The 12817-nt window shown below is 44.3% G+C and overlaps 1 protein-coding gene across 1 annotated transcript in view; it reads right to left on the reverse strand.

Moving 5' to 3' along the window:
- The window catches only part of RAMP2 (receptor activity modifying protein 2), a 174714-nt gene extending 162128 nt beyond the window's left edge, over window positions 1-12586 (reverse strand). Inside the window, exon 1 of the mRNA XM_069634416.1 lies at window positions 12412-12586. Coding sequence (XP_069490517.1) covers window positions 12412-12475 — 64 coding nt within the window. The 5' untranslated portion in view covers window positions 12476-12586. The remainder of the gene's footprint in view (window positions 1-12411) is intronic.
- Between the last annotated feature and the right edge of the window lie 231 nt (window positions 12587-12817).

Raw genomic sequence — 12817 nt, forward strand, 5'->3', positions numbered from 1 at the left:
CAACATGGAGGCTTAATGGCAAATAAACCTAACCCTGAGTTATCCAAGACAAGAGGGTGTGTAGTGGACTGTGCCCAGGGACATGCAGGTCCATGCTGGGTACTCGGAGCAACACGCCCACAATCATTTACATCCAAATCATTCCATATACCCCGCAAATGAATGATGGTGCAGTCTTGGGTATATACATACACACACACAGTGGCATGTACATATAGATGGTCGCGCATATATGGACACACCAGTTTTTCTGCCGGGCGAGGAAGCTTGGTTGCGTTTCACCAAGCCTCGGCATTGATTTATCAACATACTCCACTAGATCGGTATACCAGAAATAATATAAGGCCACCTTGTATAAGCACGGGTAAAAACGGCAGGCAATGAAGGAGGGGCCAGGAAGGTACAGAGACTCATCTCCATGGAGATTTCCTGGCGGCAGTAGGCTCACACAGGCAACCGCTTGATTACCATGGAAACGGTACGTGCCTTCGAAATACATAAACGTGCTGGGTGACACCAGGTTGCCCCGAGCAACGCTATGAAACTGTGAGCACCAGTGAAGTACGAACCATGGGAGACATCAAGAGCAAGTGCTGCTAAACCTCCCAATGGCTACCCGAAACCACACATGGGTAAACCAAAGCGCGCTTTAGGTATAACAGCCTCAAAACAAAGACACGGAGGGCTGACCGGGTCGTGCTCTTTGTCCCCTAGCACTCCCTCGTGATGGGAAAGCGACAGGGGCACGTACCTGGTAGCCAGTGGAGGCCGCAAGAAGGAACAGGCTACAGATGCTGTGAAGGTAAGGCACAACAAGGGGCACAGGACCACTGTATCCCCTCATACATATGAACACAAACAATGAAACTTTGGGCCAAAGAAACAGAGTTTCGGTATTACGGAAATGTACAGAATTTTACCACAGTATCGTTTGAATTTGGCTTGAAAACGTGGTTCACACAATAAATTGTTGAAACCAACCAGGGAGGCATTGGATCAGCGGCCCCTTGAGGCTCCTGCCTTCTTTTAGTCAGGGTCCTAAAATAGTACGTAATTTAACAGGAACACCGCTTCCAGAGGAAACAGAGATGAATTCATAAGAAATGTAACACTCCCAACGAATTTCCCAGTATGCCTATAGCACAATTGGTGAAATGACATTACGAGTGCAGAGAACACTATACAAATGTATAATATACATGTCTTACAGGCCCCACAGAGATAATTGATAACCAGATGCTACCAACTAGAGAAGCAGCTGACCATAGAGTACGGGCAGAAAAAGCACTCTGTTCCAAGAATGGCACTGGAGCAGCAAACTATTAACAGCATTAGGTAAGCAGCTTTTTCAATTAAATTAGGCCTAATGAACGGCGCCTGAACGACAAGCATAGAAGGGCGGGCTTCTGCTCCACAGAGTCTCACAGCACCCTGTTATTTTCTTTACACAGTGCTTGACAGTGGCACAGGAATTGGATTAAGAGGAGAAGCGAAACAAGCAAGGAAAGGGAAAAAGGAGATGTCAAGCAGGCTGTGAGGAAAGTGCTTTATATTCTTACACTTAGAGGAAAATTGGAAAACATGTGACAGTATTACACATATTTTTTTTGTTTTTTTTAAGATTAGCTCACACATTGTTTTATGTGCCTTTTTCAGGGTTGAGTAGTAACAAGAGGTCCTGAAGAGGGTGGTCTAATTGTTACTCTGCCAAAATGTCAGATTTCCAGAAGGGGACATACAGATCCTTCTGCTAGCTTTCAACAATATACAAGAAAAACTGTACAGACCTAGTCTCTTTGACGTAGACCCTGTTATATATAAATGTTATGTATAGACACCTAGACAATTAGAAACTCTGTTGTTTGCAAATTTTACAAACAGACATTTAGGTGGTTAGGGGGTATCACAACAAAAGGTGTTTGAGAGGAATATTTTCTGGAATGTTTTCGGATCGATGTTATTATGATGTTTTGTATGGAAAAAATGTTTGTCTTCAGGTAGAAATATACTTTATAAAATGCATACTTGTAGAAAAGAAATTGGTTGGAAACAATGTGCATGAAATACAAAGAAAGGCTGCACAAAATGAAAACCAGAAATAGTAAAACGTTTAAAGGAAAAAAACATACCAATAAATAATATATTTGGTTTATGATATTGACTTCCATGAATTTGACTGCAATAAACTTCAAGAGAAATTGTAAAAAAATGAAATGAGAAACTGTTGGGCATATCAGAGTAAAAAATAAAGGTGCATAGCAATGAGTCAGAGCAAATAATAGTTTCAATCCCAACTGCAAGGAAAGGACAAAGGGGCAGAAGGACCAGACGGGGGAGGGAATACAGATGGAAATAAAACATGAGGGAGGTGGAGCAAGGTGCCTTGTTTTTTCAGGTTTGAAGTTTCAATGATGCATATGCTGACAATAGATACTGTCTGCCATTTTATCTTTTAACCCTTATCTGTCCGCTGCAACTCTGTGATAAAGCCAAGGATGCTATACACTGCAGTACAATGTCATGAAAGTTGACATACCAAATCTGGGAAAGCTAAAAATAATGTTAAATGAAGACTGAGTGGGGTTGGGAATAAGTGGTACATAGATTCTTTCACTAGGAGAAAAGATAAGTATTCTAATTTTGAGGATCCCCTGCACTCTATCACTGCCTAGAAAGACCAACTATTCAAAAGAAGCCATCATGTGTTAAGAAGGATTATTTGTTACTATATGTAGACAAATTGTGAAACTTGTGGTAGTAGATTCAAAACGAATTATAGAAAAAATAATATCCTAGAATTAAATCTTGATTGCTGTTCTTCTTCTTCCAAGTAATGTGTGTTTAATAAAACAGATACTTCCCGAAGCGATTCGGAACACACACGACTCTATAGTTCTATGTGTTTTTGCTGTCGATTTTATACCTCTGTTTTTGTACTGCCAATATTGTTTACTGACGCCATTTACCCTGCAAAATGCAGAGGGACAACCCACGCACACCCTGTTAACCACACCACATCTGTAAGTCTCACGATTCACTTTGCCAAACCAACCTCCTGTTTTTTTTTGTTTTTTTTATGTTTAAATGTTCAGTGGATATTACTGCAATGAATATTCTGCAATTAAATCACTGGCCACAGTCTGCATAATGCACTCGGCCTCCTCTCTTTCAATTCAGGTTATGCAATGAAATCACTGGGCACATTCTGCATAATGCACTCGGTCTCTCTTTCAATTCAGGTTATGCAATGAAATCACTGGGCACATTCTGCATAATGCACTCGGTCTCCTTTCTTTCAATTCAGGTTATGCAATGAAATCACTGGGCACATTCTGCATAATGCACTCGGTCTCTCTTTCAATTCAGGTTATGCAATGAAATCACTGGGCACATTCTGCATAATGCACTCGGTCTCCTTTCTTTCAATTCAGGTTATGCAATGAAATCACTGGGCACATTCTGCATAATGCACTCGGTCTCCTCTTTTTCAATTCAGGTTATGCAATGAAATCACTGGGCACATTCTGTATGATGCACTCGGTCTCTCTTTCAATTCAGGTTATGCAATGAAATCACTGGGCACATTCTGCATAATGCACTCGGTCTCCTTTCTTTCAATTCAGGTTATGCAATGAAATCACTGGGCACATTCTGCATAATGCACTCGGTCTCTCTTTCAATTCAGGTTATGCAATGAAATCACTGGGCACATTCTGCATAATGCACTCGGTCTCCTTTCTTTCAATTCAGGTTATGCAATGAAATCACTGGGCACATTCTGCATAATGCACTCGGTCTCCTCTTTTTCAATTCAGGTTATGCAATGAAATCACTGGGCACATTCTGTATAATGCACTCGGTCTCTCTTTCAATTCAGGTTATGCAATGAAATCACTGGGCACATTCTGCATAACGCACTCGGTCTCCTCTTTTTCAATTCAGGTTATGCAATGAAATCACTGGGCACATTCTGCATAATGCACTCGGTCTCCTTTCTTTCAATTCAGGTTATGCAATGAAATCACTGGGCACATTCTGCATAATGCAATCCGTCTCCTCTCTTTCAATTCAGGTTATTGCACCCAGGGCCTGTTCCTTGCCTCTTCAACTGCTGTTAGTGACTTTGTCCACATCACTTCCGCTGGGACGATTTTACCTGCATCGATCAATGTGTTTTCAAATCCTCTGCATTCTCCCTCAACAAGACCCATCGTGCGGCCCTCTCATGAAGCAGTCAATTTAGGGGTGTTGGATAAGATCCGGGGGCTAGGGTAATGTCGGGACTGTCGGGACTCGGGGCTAGCGAGCCTTTTGGTTGTAGCCCATGAGCTTCTATCCGAGGCTGCAACCAAGAGACCCGGGTCTATAGCCCCCTCAGCCCACCCTCAACCCCCCTAGGAACGCCTCTGACAGGTCAACTCCATGATTGGTGCTATCCAAGTGATCCTTCTCATTCATGCACTCCAGAAGGAGGTGGTGTGATCACTAGACCCGTTTCTTGGGGAGGGCAAACCGGCCAATGTATGTTACAACAAGTTGAAACAAAAAACGACAACTCCCACAATGCAATGATCTGTTGCTCGTAAGACCAGGGCTGTAAATACGTGTTCAGGTGACATGGAGTCTCCTTGCCAAACGTTGCTCTTTCCTGTGGGCAAAGTTTGAGTATGCAAGAAAGCAATATTTGTACACATTATGGTTGTTGCTGCCCTTTTTAATTTGAGCAAATAGGTGGTGCTCTAGCGCCAGTAATAAGCTGAACCTATTCCATGAGAGTACAGGTCTGCAGAATCTCATATGATGACTGCCACAAAGCTTGTAGGTGTTGTTATTGGAGGATAGCACACGGGTAACGCGCTGGTCTTCGAAACAAGACCACAGAGAGGTTTGAATCCCAGATACGCGCTTAGAATCCAAGCTCGGGTATGGTATTAGGCGGTTTATAGATAAAGATGCAAATACAAAGTTTCAAAATGCAATACTTTCAAAACAAAAGGACCGGAAAAAAAAATCAATTGTGCTTTTTTTTGGGGGGGTGCCCCCCAAGCCCCTGTTTTTTGGCCAAAAATCACTAATTTTACCTATACCAAAACCAACAAAAATTTAAAATACATTAAAAAAAGGCATTCAGTCTTTTTTTCGGTCCTTTTGATTCGAATGTATTGCATTCAATCCTTTTGAATTTGAAATGATGACCGGACACCGTATTAGGCACATTATAAAAGCCAATTGAATGAATTTAATTTAATTGTTTGGTTATTTGCCCACCCACTGACTGCCCATGGCCATGCTAATCCCTATGGACATTCCCACCCAGTTCCTGCCCAGGCCCGCCCAAAACACCGCCTCATGAGAACTCTTTGAGCTTGCTTTAAACAAGCCTTACCATCAAACTTTGCACTCAAAGTCCTGGCAAGTGTTTTTTCAAAGCAGTTTTCTGAGTTAATCACCTAATTGGAGCTGCAAACACGCTAAAGATGTAACAAAACATGTCATAAACAGGTCTGTCGTCAGCCACTTGGTTTAGAAGTACTATGCCTGTCCTTTACAGAACTCCTGTTTAAAATAAGCACTGGCAAAGCCAACAGTTTTGGCTTGTGTCTAAGTATAAGGCATTTGCCAGGCACTGCTATTAGATGCCCAGGTACTCACACCATTTTGCAACTGCTACCATCAATGGACAGTTATTACCACTACAGCGGTGCCTGACAAGTGCCTTCCCTGTTCCTACACAAATGCCCAAACTGTTGGCATTGCCAATGCTGGTTAGTTTTTTAAAGGGGCCCAGAGTTCGATGAATCGAAGGGTTGAAGGCAGAGGGGATTGCATTTTGGTGGTGGGGGTGTGTGTGTGTGGGTGTGTTTTATTTGTTGTGAAAAAATGAATGTGCAAAGGTAGAAAACAATTATTCTAGCAACAATTCATGACAAAGGGCCTCATTACGACCCAGGCGGTAAGTTACCGCCTGGGTCGTACCCTTACCACCATGGTGTAAACTATGTTTACACCATGGTGGATGGCGGATTTACCGCCCCATTCCAAGGTGAGTGGGGCGGTAAATCCCCATTTCCCATTTTACGCTTCCCCATTCCCATTTTTGCCCCATAGGGCATAATGGGAGTGGGGAAGGCGCTAATTACGCCACCGTAAATTACTGTGGCGTAATTAGCACCATGGTCCCTTGGCGCCATGGATTTTAACGCCTGCAAAAAGCAGGCGTTAAAATCACCATGGCGCTAAGGGACCTTGTAATCAGGCGTTAAGGGGCGGCGCCGTTTACGGCGCCGTTAACCCCTTAACGCCTGACTCGTAATGAGGCCCAAAGTCAACAGATTTGAAGGGTGTCTAGTGAAAAGGTTTTCTTTCTTGCTACTGTAGGTATTGCGATCCCCTGCCCATGTACATTCATAATGTGCCTACCTAGCGTTACAATTGCATGTTCAAGTTACCATCATTTCATACTTTGTGCCAGGGCATCTTCATATAAAACGTATTACAGTTATTGACATCATACAGTAAGGAACTTACATCATTGCCAGGTATTAACACAAATGGCCAGCTTTTGCCATGGGACAATGTACTTGGCATTTCAATATGTTGGCATAGTACTTGAATTATATATTATACAGTTGTAGCTTTTATAGAGCTTCGTGTAGACGGGCCACTTCTAAGCTCTGTGTTGATCAGCAGTATTATTACCCACTGATGGCACTCGAGAAAGGCCTCGTCGGTGCCATAAACATTTCATACTTGTCTCGGATGGCATTGTTCCATTCCCAAAACCAGCTACACGCGCTACCCACCAGGATCTGGCATGCAACTATAAGCCAGAAGCTGGCATGATATGTCTAGGAACTCACCCCTTTAGCCAGCTGTTACCATCACAAGCCTAAGTACTCATGCCATTTGCCTTCCAATACTGAGGTACTCTCACCAGGTTTTCCCATTTAATTCTCATGCACTCACACCATGTGGCAAGCATGTTTATACTTTGCCTGGGTACGCAGATCATATGGCAACATGACTATTTCACCTCATTGTCAACCTGCTCTTCTTTTTAGCCTTCCTCTATAGCGCTTTGAAGTAGTTTCAGGGCATTCTTTATTACCGAACCTTACTGAATGTAGCTGGAAACTGCCTTCTTTTTCACCGCTGCCTAATTCTTTCCTTTCATTTCGCACCCATCTTCCGATCTTCTACCAGACCATTTGGAATGGCTTCTGAGCGCTGTTCACCAACTGAGGAGAGCATGAGGCTCTTGCCACACTTCCAATAGGGAGCTACATTGTTGGGAAAATAGACCAGGCAGCAATATTATACGTTTTTTTTGCAAAAAGCATCATCTAGGAGAGCGCCATTCATTTAGATAACGAATAGAAACATAACATCCAAAATGAATTCCTGTTTAAAATATGCTTGTATACGTTGTCTACTTGGGAATTTCAATTACAAGTCAATTAAACAGTATTTACAATGCAATTATTACATTATTTTGGAATAGGAGTGCAGTGTGGGGGTGGCAATAGAGGAGTAATGTGGGGGCGGGAGAGATTCTGGTGTTTCGTCTTGGGTGTAATGATGTCTAGAAAATGCCTTGGGACTCGGTCTAACAAATATCTGGAGTTCCCAGAAGCTGTGCTAACGACAGAGCTAGCTGTGACATCAATCGGTGCAAGTGACAATGAGAATGAATGAAGGTAGAATTTAGCAACATGATGAAGTCATCAGCTGTAATGCAGCCTCGTGATTGGATGGACAGATAGACAGATGGACTATCAGATAGATAAATAGAAAGGTAGATGGGTGGATGGATAGATGCATATATAGAAACGATGGATGGATGGATGGATGGATGGATGGATGGATGGATGGATGGATGGATGGATGGATGGATGGATGGATGGATGGATGGATGGATGGATGGATGGATGGATGGATGGATGGATGGATGGATGGATGGATGGATGGATGGATGGATGGATGGATGGATGGATGGATGGATGGATGGATGGAATGAATGGTGGGTAGAAAGATGGGTGGGTGGCTAGATGGATGGATAGATAGATAGATAGATAGATAGATAGATAGATAGATAGATAGATAGATAGACAGATAGATAGAATGGATGGTGGGTAGATAGATAGATAGTAGATATATGAAACCTTTCCGTGACCATGTGCTAAATGTAAAGTGAGTTAGAGGTCTGTCGCCAGGACTCCTAAAGGGCACATTTGGGCAAATTACACATGCCCAATATTTTCTATAAAGCATGATTTTGTTGTTTCCCATGGCATGAAAAGTAGGTTTCTTTCGAACGGGAACTTGGCAAATGGTTATGAACGCAGTAAGATAAACACTGCAGTGTACCATCCAGTAGTTAGTAAAACAGAAACAAAAGAAGTGGATGTATTTCTTCTAGCCGTTTGCGGGGGTGTTAATGAATTCCTTGTGTATTGTTCAGTTGCAGTTTCCAGCGCCTGCCTTCCCTTGGCAGCGGCGCTGCTCGCCCCACTCTCTGCCCCTCTCGCAATGCAGCTCGTATTGCAGGCGGATGTCTTCTGTTAGCGGCTCATCGAGGGTAGAGCACAGATTGGAAAAAGGGGAGTGATGGGGCCGCGTTCGTCGTTGACCCACAGAGGGGGGCGTTAGATTAAGTAACTCGTGGGAAGGAAACCCATTTAGATTGTCATTAATAATTAACAGAATTATTGCGATCCGCGAGGATTGGGTCTCTTAAAACATCTAATGTGGTGCAGTAGTAAAAGCCAAACGTGTTGGAAATGTACTGTGATAGATAGATAGATAGATAGATAGATAGATAGATAGATAGACAGACAGACAGACGGACACTCTGACAGACAGATAGGTTGATGGAAAGATAGATGTGGGTGATAGATAAAGATAGACACGTAGCTCGACAGACGGCCAGTCGTACAGACAGATGGATGAATGGATAGATACACAGACCCCACATATATAGAAAGGCAGACACATAAATAGACAGATAGATTAATGGACAGATTGATTAATAGCTAGACAGATGGATAGATACTTAGATAGACGGACAGTCAGACAGACAGATGGATGGATGATTAGATAGACACAGGGATGGATAGATGGACAGATACATTGATAGATAAAAGACAGACAGCTAGATAGAGAGATGCCATAGATAGACAGACAGGCAGGCAGACAGACAGACAGACAGACAGACAGACAGATAGATAGATAGATAGATAGATAGATAGATAGATAGATAGATAGATAGATAGATAGATAGATAGATAGATAGATAGATACAGTCGGATGGATAGAGAGAGAGAGAGAGAGAGAGAGAGAGAGAGAGATAGATATGTGTGGATGATATAGATATATAGAAATTGATAGATACACAGGGATTAATGACTAAGATAGATAGGTAGATGGATAGAAAAATAGACAGACAGATGGATATATAGATAGACAGATATCCACTTAGATAGATAGACACATAGATACATAGATTAATGGATGAATAGATATGGATTAAATACAAAGATAGACTGATAAAAACATCCCTTTCCGACTTTGCTATGTATTAAAAATCTGCGTTATTTCCCAGCTGTGATACTTTCCTCCTGGTGGGTTAATGAGGATCCGGGCCTCCCCTCGCTGCGGTCTTTAATATGGTGTCTTCCGGTAGATGGCAGTACTGTGAACACCTGCTCCTACCCGAGTGTGGAACGTGATTATCGATCACGGGGGAGCACTCTGCTATCAAAGGCTGCTGGGGGCAGTTATATTTATTACACGTAAGGCACGCGCGCAGTGCTTCGCCCAGAAACCTTCTTCCAAGGAGGCAGAAGCAAACGGAGCAATCCCGATTCCAGGCGCTTTACCACAGTCGGCAACTGGATGTAGATGGAACCTCTCCCTGCTGGTGGGTGAGGAGGAAGTGGCAACATGAAAGGCAGGTGGGGGGGGGGGCTGTGATAAATGCATGCCCATCCACTGGTGCACACTAGGGCACAACCAGGTTGGCTATCGACATTAGCTTATAATTATGTTCGGTGGGCACAGGGTGGGAGGTCACAGGGTGGGGTGATGCGAGGGTTTGCCCTCAGGGCAGCTTCAAGAGACAGGAGGCGTTTCTTTGGGATGGTCTCAAAGCCCCGAAAAGTGGTTAAATGTTTTTAATTTCAAAAGGAGAGAATTCCAGTGGTAGGGACCAAGAGGGGGGAGGAATGGACGTTAGTATTACAGCAAAACAAATAGACTTTGCTCCTAAAATATCACCCATGTGCACTACATGATGATAGGATACGTTCCATATGACCAATAATGCAGCTCATTGTGTTACGGTGCACGTGCGCAATCACATACCCAGAGTTCATATTCCGTTAAAAATACAGCATTCTTCTACCAACTGTGTATGAAAAACTGTACATTAAAATCATGCATTATAGCATATGGTGCGCAATACAGAGTCCGGGATAGTTTGTACTTCAAGCTAAGCGGGCCCAAGGGTTGCCCTGTGCCTCTTGTTTTACGGCTGCAGAACACGCGGAGGGAACAATATTACAGAATATCCCTGGCATACATCATCCTTTCACCCTCAGAGTGTGTCCGTCTGTCACATTTAAAGTGGACTTTTTTTTTAAACCCAACATAACTTTGCCCGTATGTTACATATAGATGTTTTCATTTCAGCCAAGAGGCACTCAGCACAGCTCCATACAATACCCATCACTGGAAGTTGACCTCCAGTTCAGAGCCAGATATGCAATGCATTGTGGGTATGCAAAGTAGCTCAAATGTCAAGACTTTACTCCAGGAGAATGTCTTGCGGGCAGCAATAGTTTATGCAAAACATGTTTACATCTAAAACAGGCATCCTTGTGTTTGGAGCATTGGCCATTGGGACATGTTGCTCAAACACCAGCAAAGTTATGGTGGGTTCAAATGGCTTGGGAATAGTTTCCACCCGAGATATGTAAGCCGAATAAACTATTTCAGCTGAGATACCTATTTAAAAGTATGATCATATAGCTGGATACAGCAACCACGCCAGATTTTTTCGTTAACCACTGACTTGGACAAAAACTCCCATTCAGATTTTCTATATTGCAATACAACTTGCATGGTTATCCTGAAAACACGGATCGGAGCTGTCTCGTGTGGGTCGGGTTTGCAGCGTCATAGGAGCGTATCCAGGTTTGTAGAGTTGTAGATGCATTGCTGATGACAGTCTTTTCACCGTTCAGTTCACTGCCGTGCCCGGACCCTATGAAAAGTCCCCGGATGGCAGAACGGCGAAGGTTGGCAAACTTGCCATGTGTTCAGGGTTGGTGGAAGTTCACTTGTCTGTCTTTTTAAATAGGTTTCTGGCGTATGACTCCTGCTGCCGGTAAACGAGTTGGCATCCCCGCGCGACAACCGCAAGTATCATACCGCCCGCCGCTTTCAATCCCACGGCGACTGGAGGGGTCCCCTGTGTGCTAGAAGTTAAAGGAGGGGCGTCTCGTGTGCACGCATGCTCGTTGGACCCCCATACCCAACACCCCGTTCATTTGCGTGTTTCCCTGTCTCTGTAATGATTCATCGCAGAGTGAGGACTCTGGAAAAGTGCTTGGAAGCAATTTTCTCAGCACTCGGGACAGCCACAAATCGATATGTCATAGTGTGTCTTGGCGGACAGACCTCCCCAATCCCGGAAAAACCTAAAAACTAGGAAAAGAAAAGACATGCTTATCGAGTAGCTGCGGGTTCAGGGCCCGGCACCCCCTGACTTTGATAACATTTTGTGATCCTCTGCACCTTAATTTCCGCCATTTCTGCCAAAACGTAGGAGCGCTTAGAAACCGCAATATACCGACAGAAGTCACTATATTAAAACCAAGCATCTTCATTTGCATACAGCGCCCGATGCTGTGTTGCAGTCCCTTCAATGCACTATGCGCCGTTACAGAACAGCCCATTAAACACACGGAACATAACACAGCAGCGGACACTGAGACAATGAAAACTTAAATGACGCCTTGTGCTAACGGTAACGCTGCCTCTGTTGAAGGACGTGTGGCGTTCCAAATCTGCGCCCCCAAATGCGCCACCGCAACGCAACGCTGATACAAGTTGGTAAAAAAAAGGCTCAGCGTGTTCTGGAGCAGCGCCTCCAAAACGCAGAGTAAATCCGAGAGCGAACTGCGATTCCTCTGTCCAGCTGCACGCCTTCCCCCTCTCTCATGTGAACCTTAAAATGAGGGCCAGGGAACCCGCGGGTGCTGTGTGCGCAATGCACTCAGCCTCCCCCCGCTTCTCCGCGACCCCGTTGCCATGCACGCCGCTCCACTGGCCCTCCGCGCTCAGCAACGGTCCGACATACAATTAAATACAAAACGGAACTTATAGATGAAAAACGCGGCGGCTACGTACCCCAAAGAAGGAGCTGCGGCAGCTGGCGCAGCAGGCAGAGCCCCGTGCCGGTGCGGCGTGCCATCCTGCCAGTCCTGCGCGCTAATAGCCAGGACAAGCATTTAAATGACAAACGAAGCGAGCCCAGAATAACAGGAAGCGTCTCTTTTCCTCTGTCAGGGCTGGTATTGAGCGGAGAGTACGTGTGTGAGGGGCGAGATTACTCACCGCTGCCTTGCAAAAGACCTCCCTCTGGGAATAGGGCGGCCGTACTCTGGTGCAAGGCCACTTATCTCTGCACGGCTAAGGTGTGCTATTTTTTGCTGTCCACTTTTTTTGTTTTCTTTGCCCGTCAGTGTCAGAGAGCGAGAAAGTGGTGTGTGCGCCAAGCACACGTGTGTCACGCAGACCCGTTGCACGTTTTAAA

Source organism: Ambystoma mexicanum, chromosome 13 (genome assembly GCF_040938575.1).
Source record: "Ambystoma mexicanum isolate Mex_15411 chromosome 13, UKY_AmexF1_1, whole genome shotgun sequence".
Lineage (NCBI taxonomy): Eukaryota > Metazoa > Chordata > Amphibia > Caudata > Ambystomatidae > Ambystoma > Ambystoma mexicanum.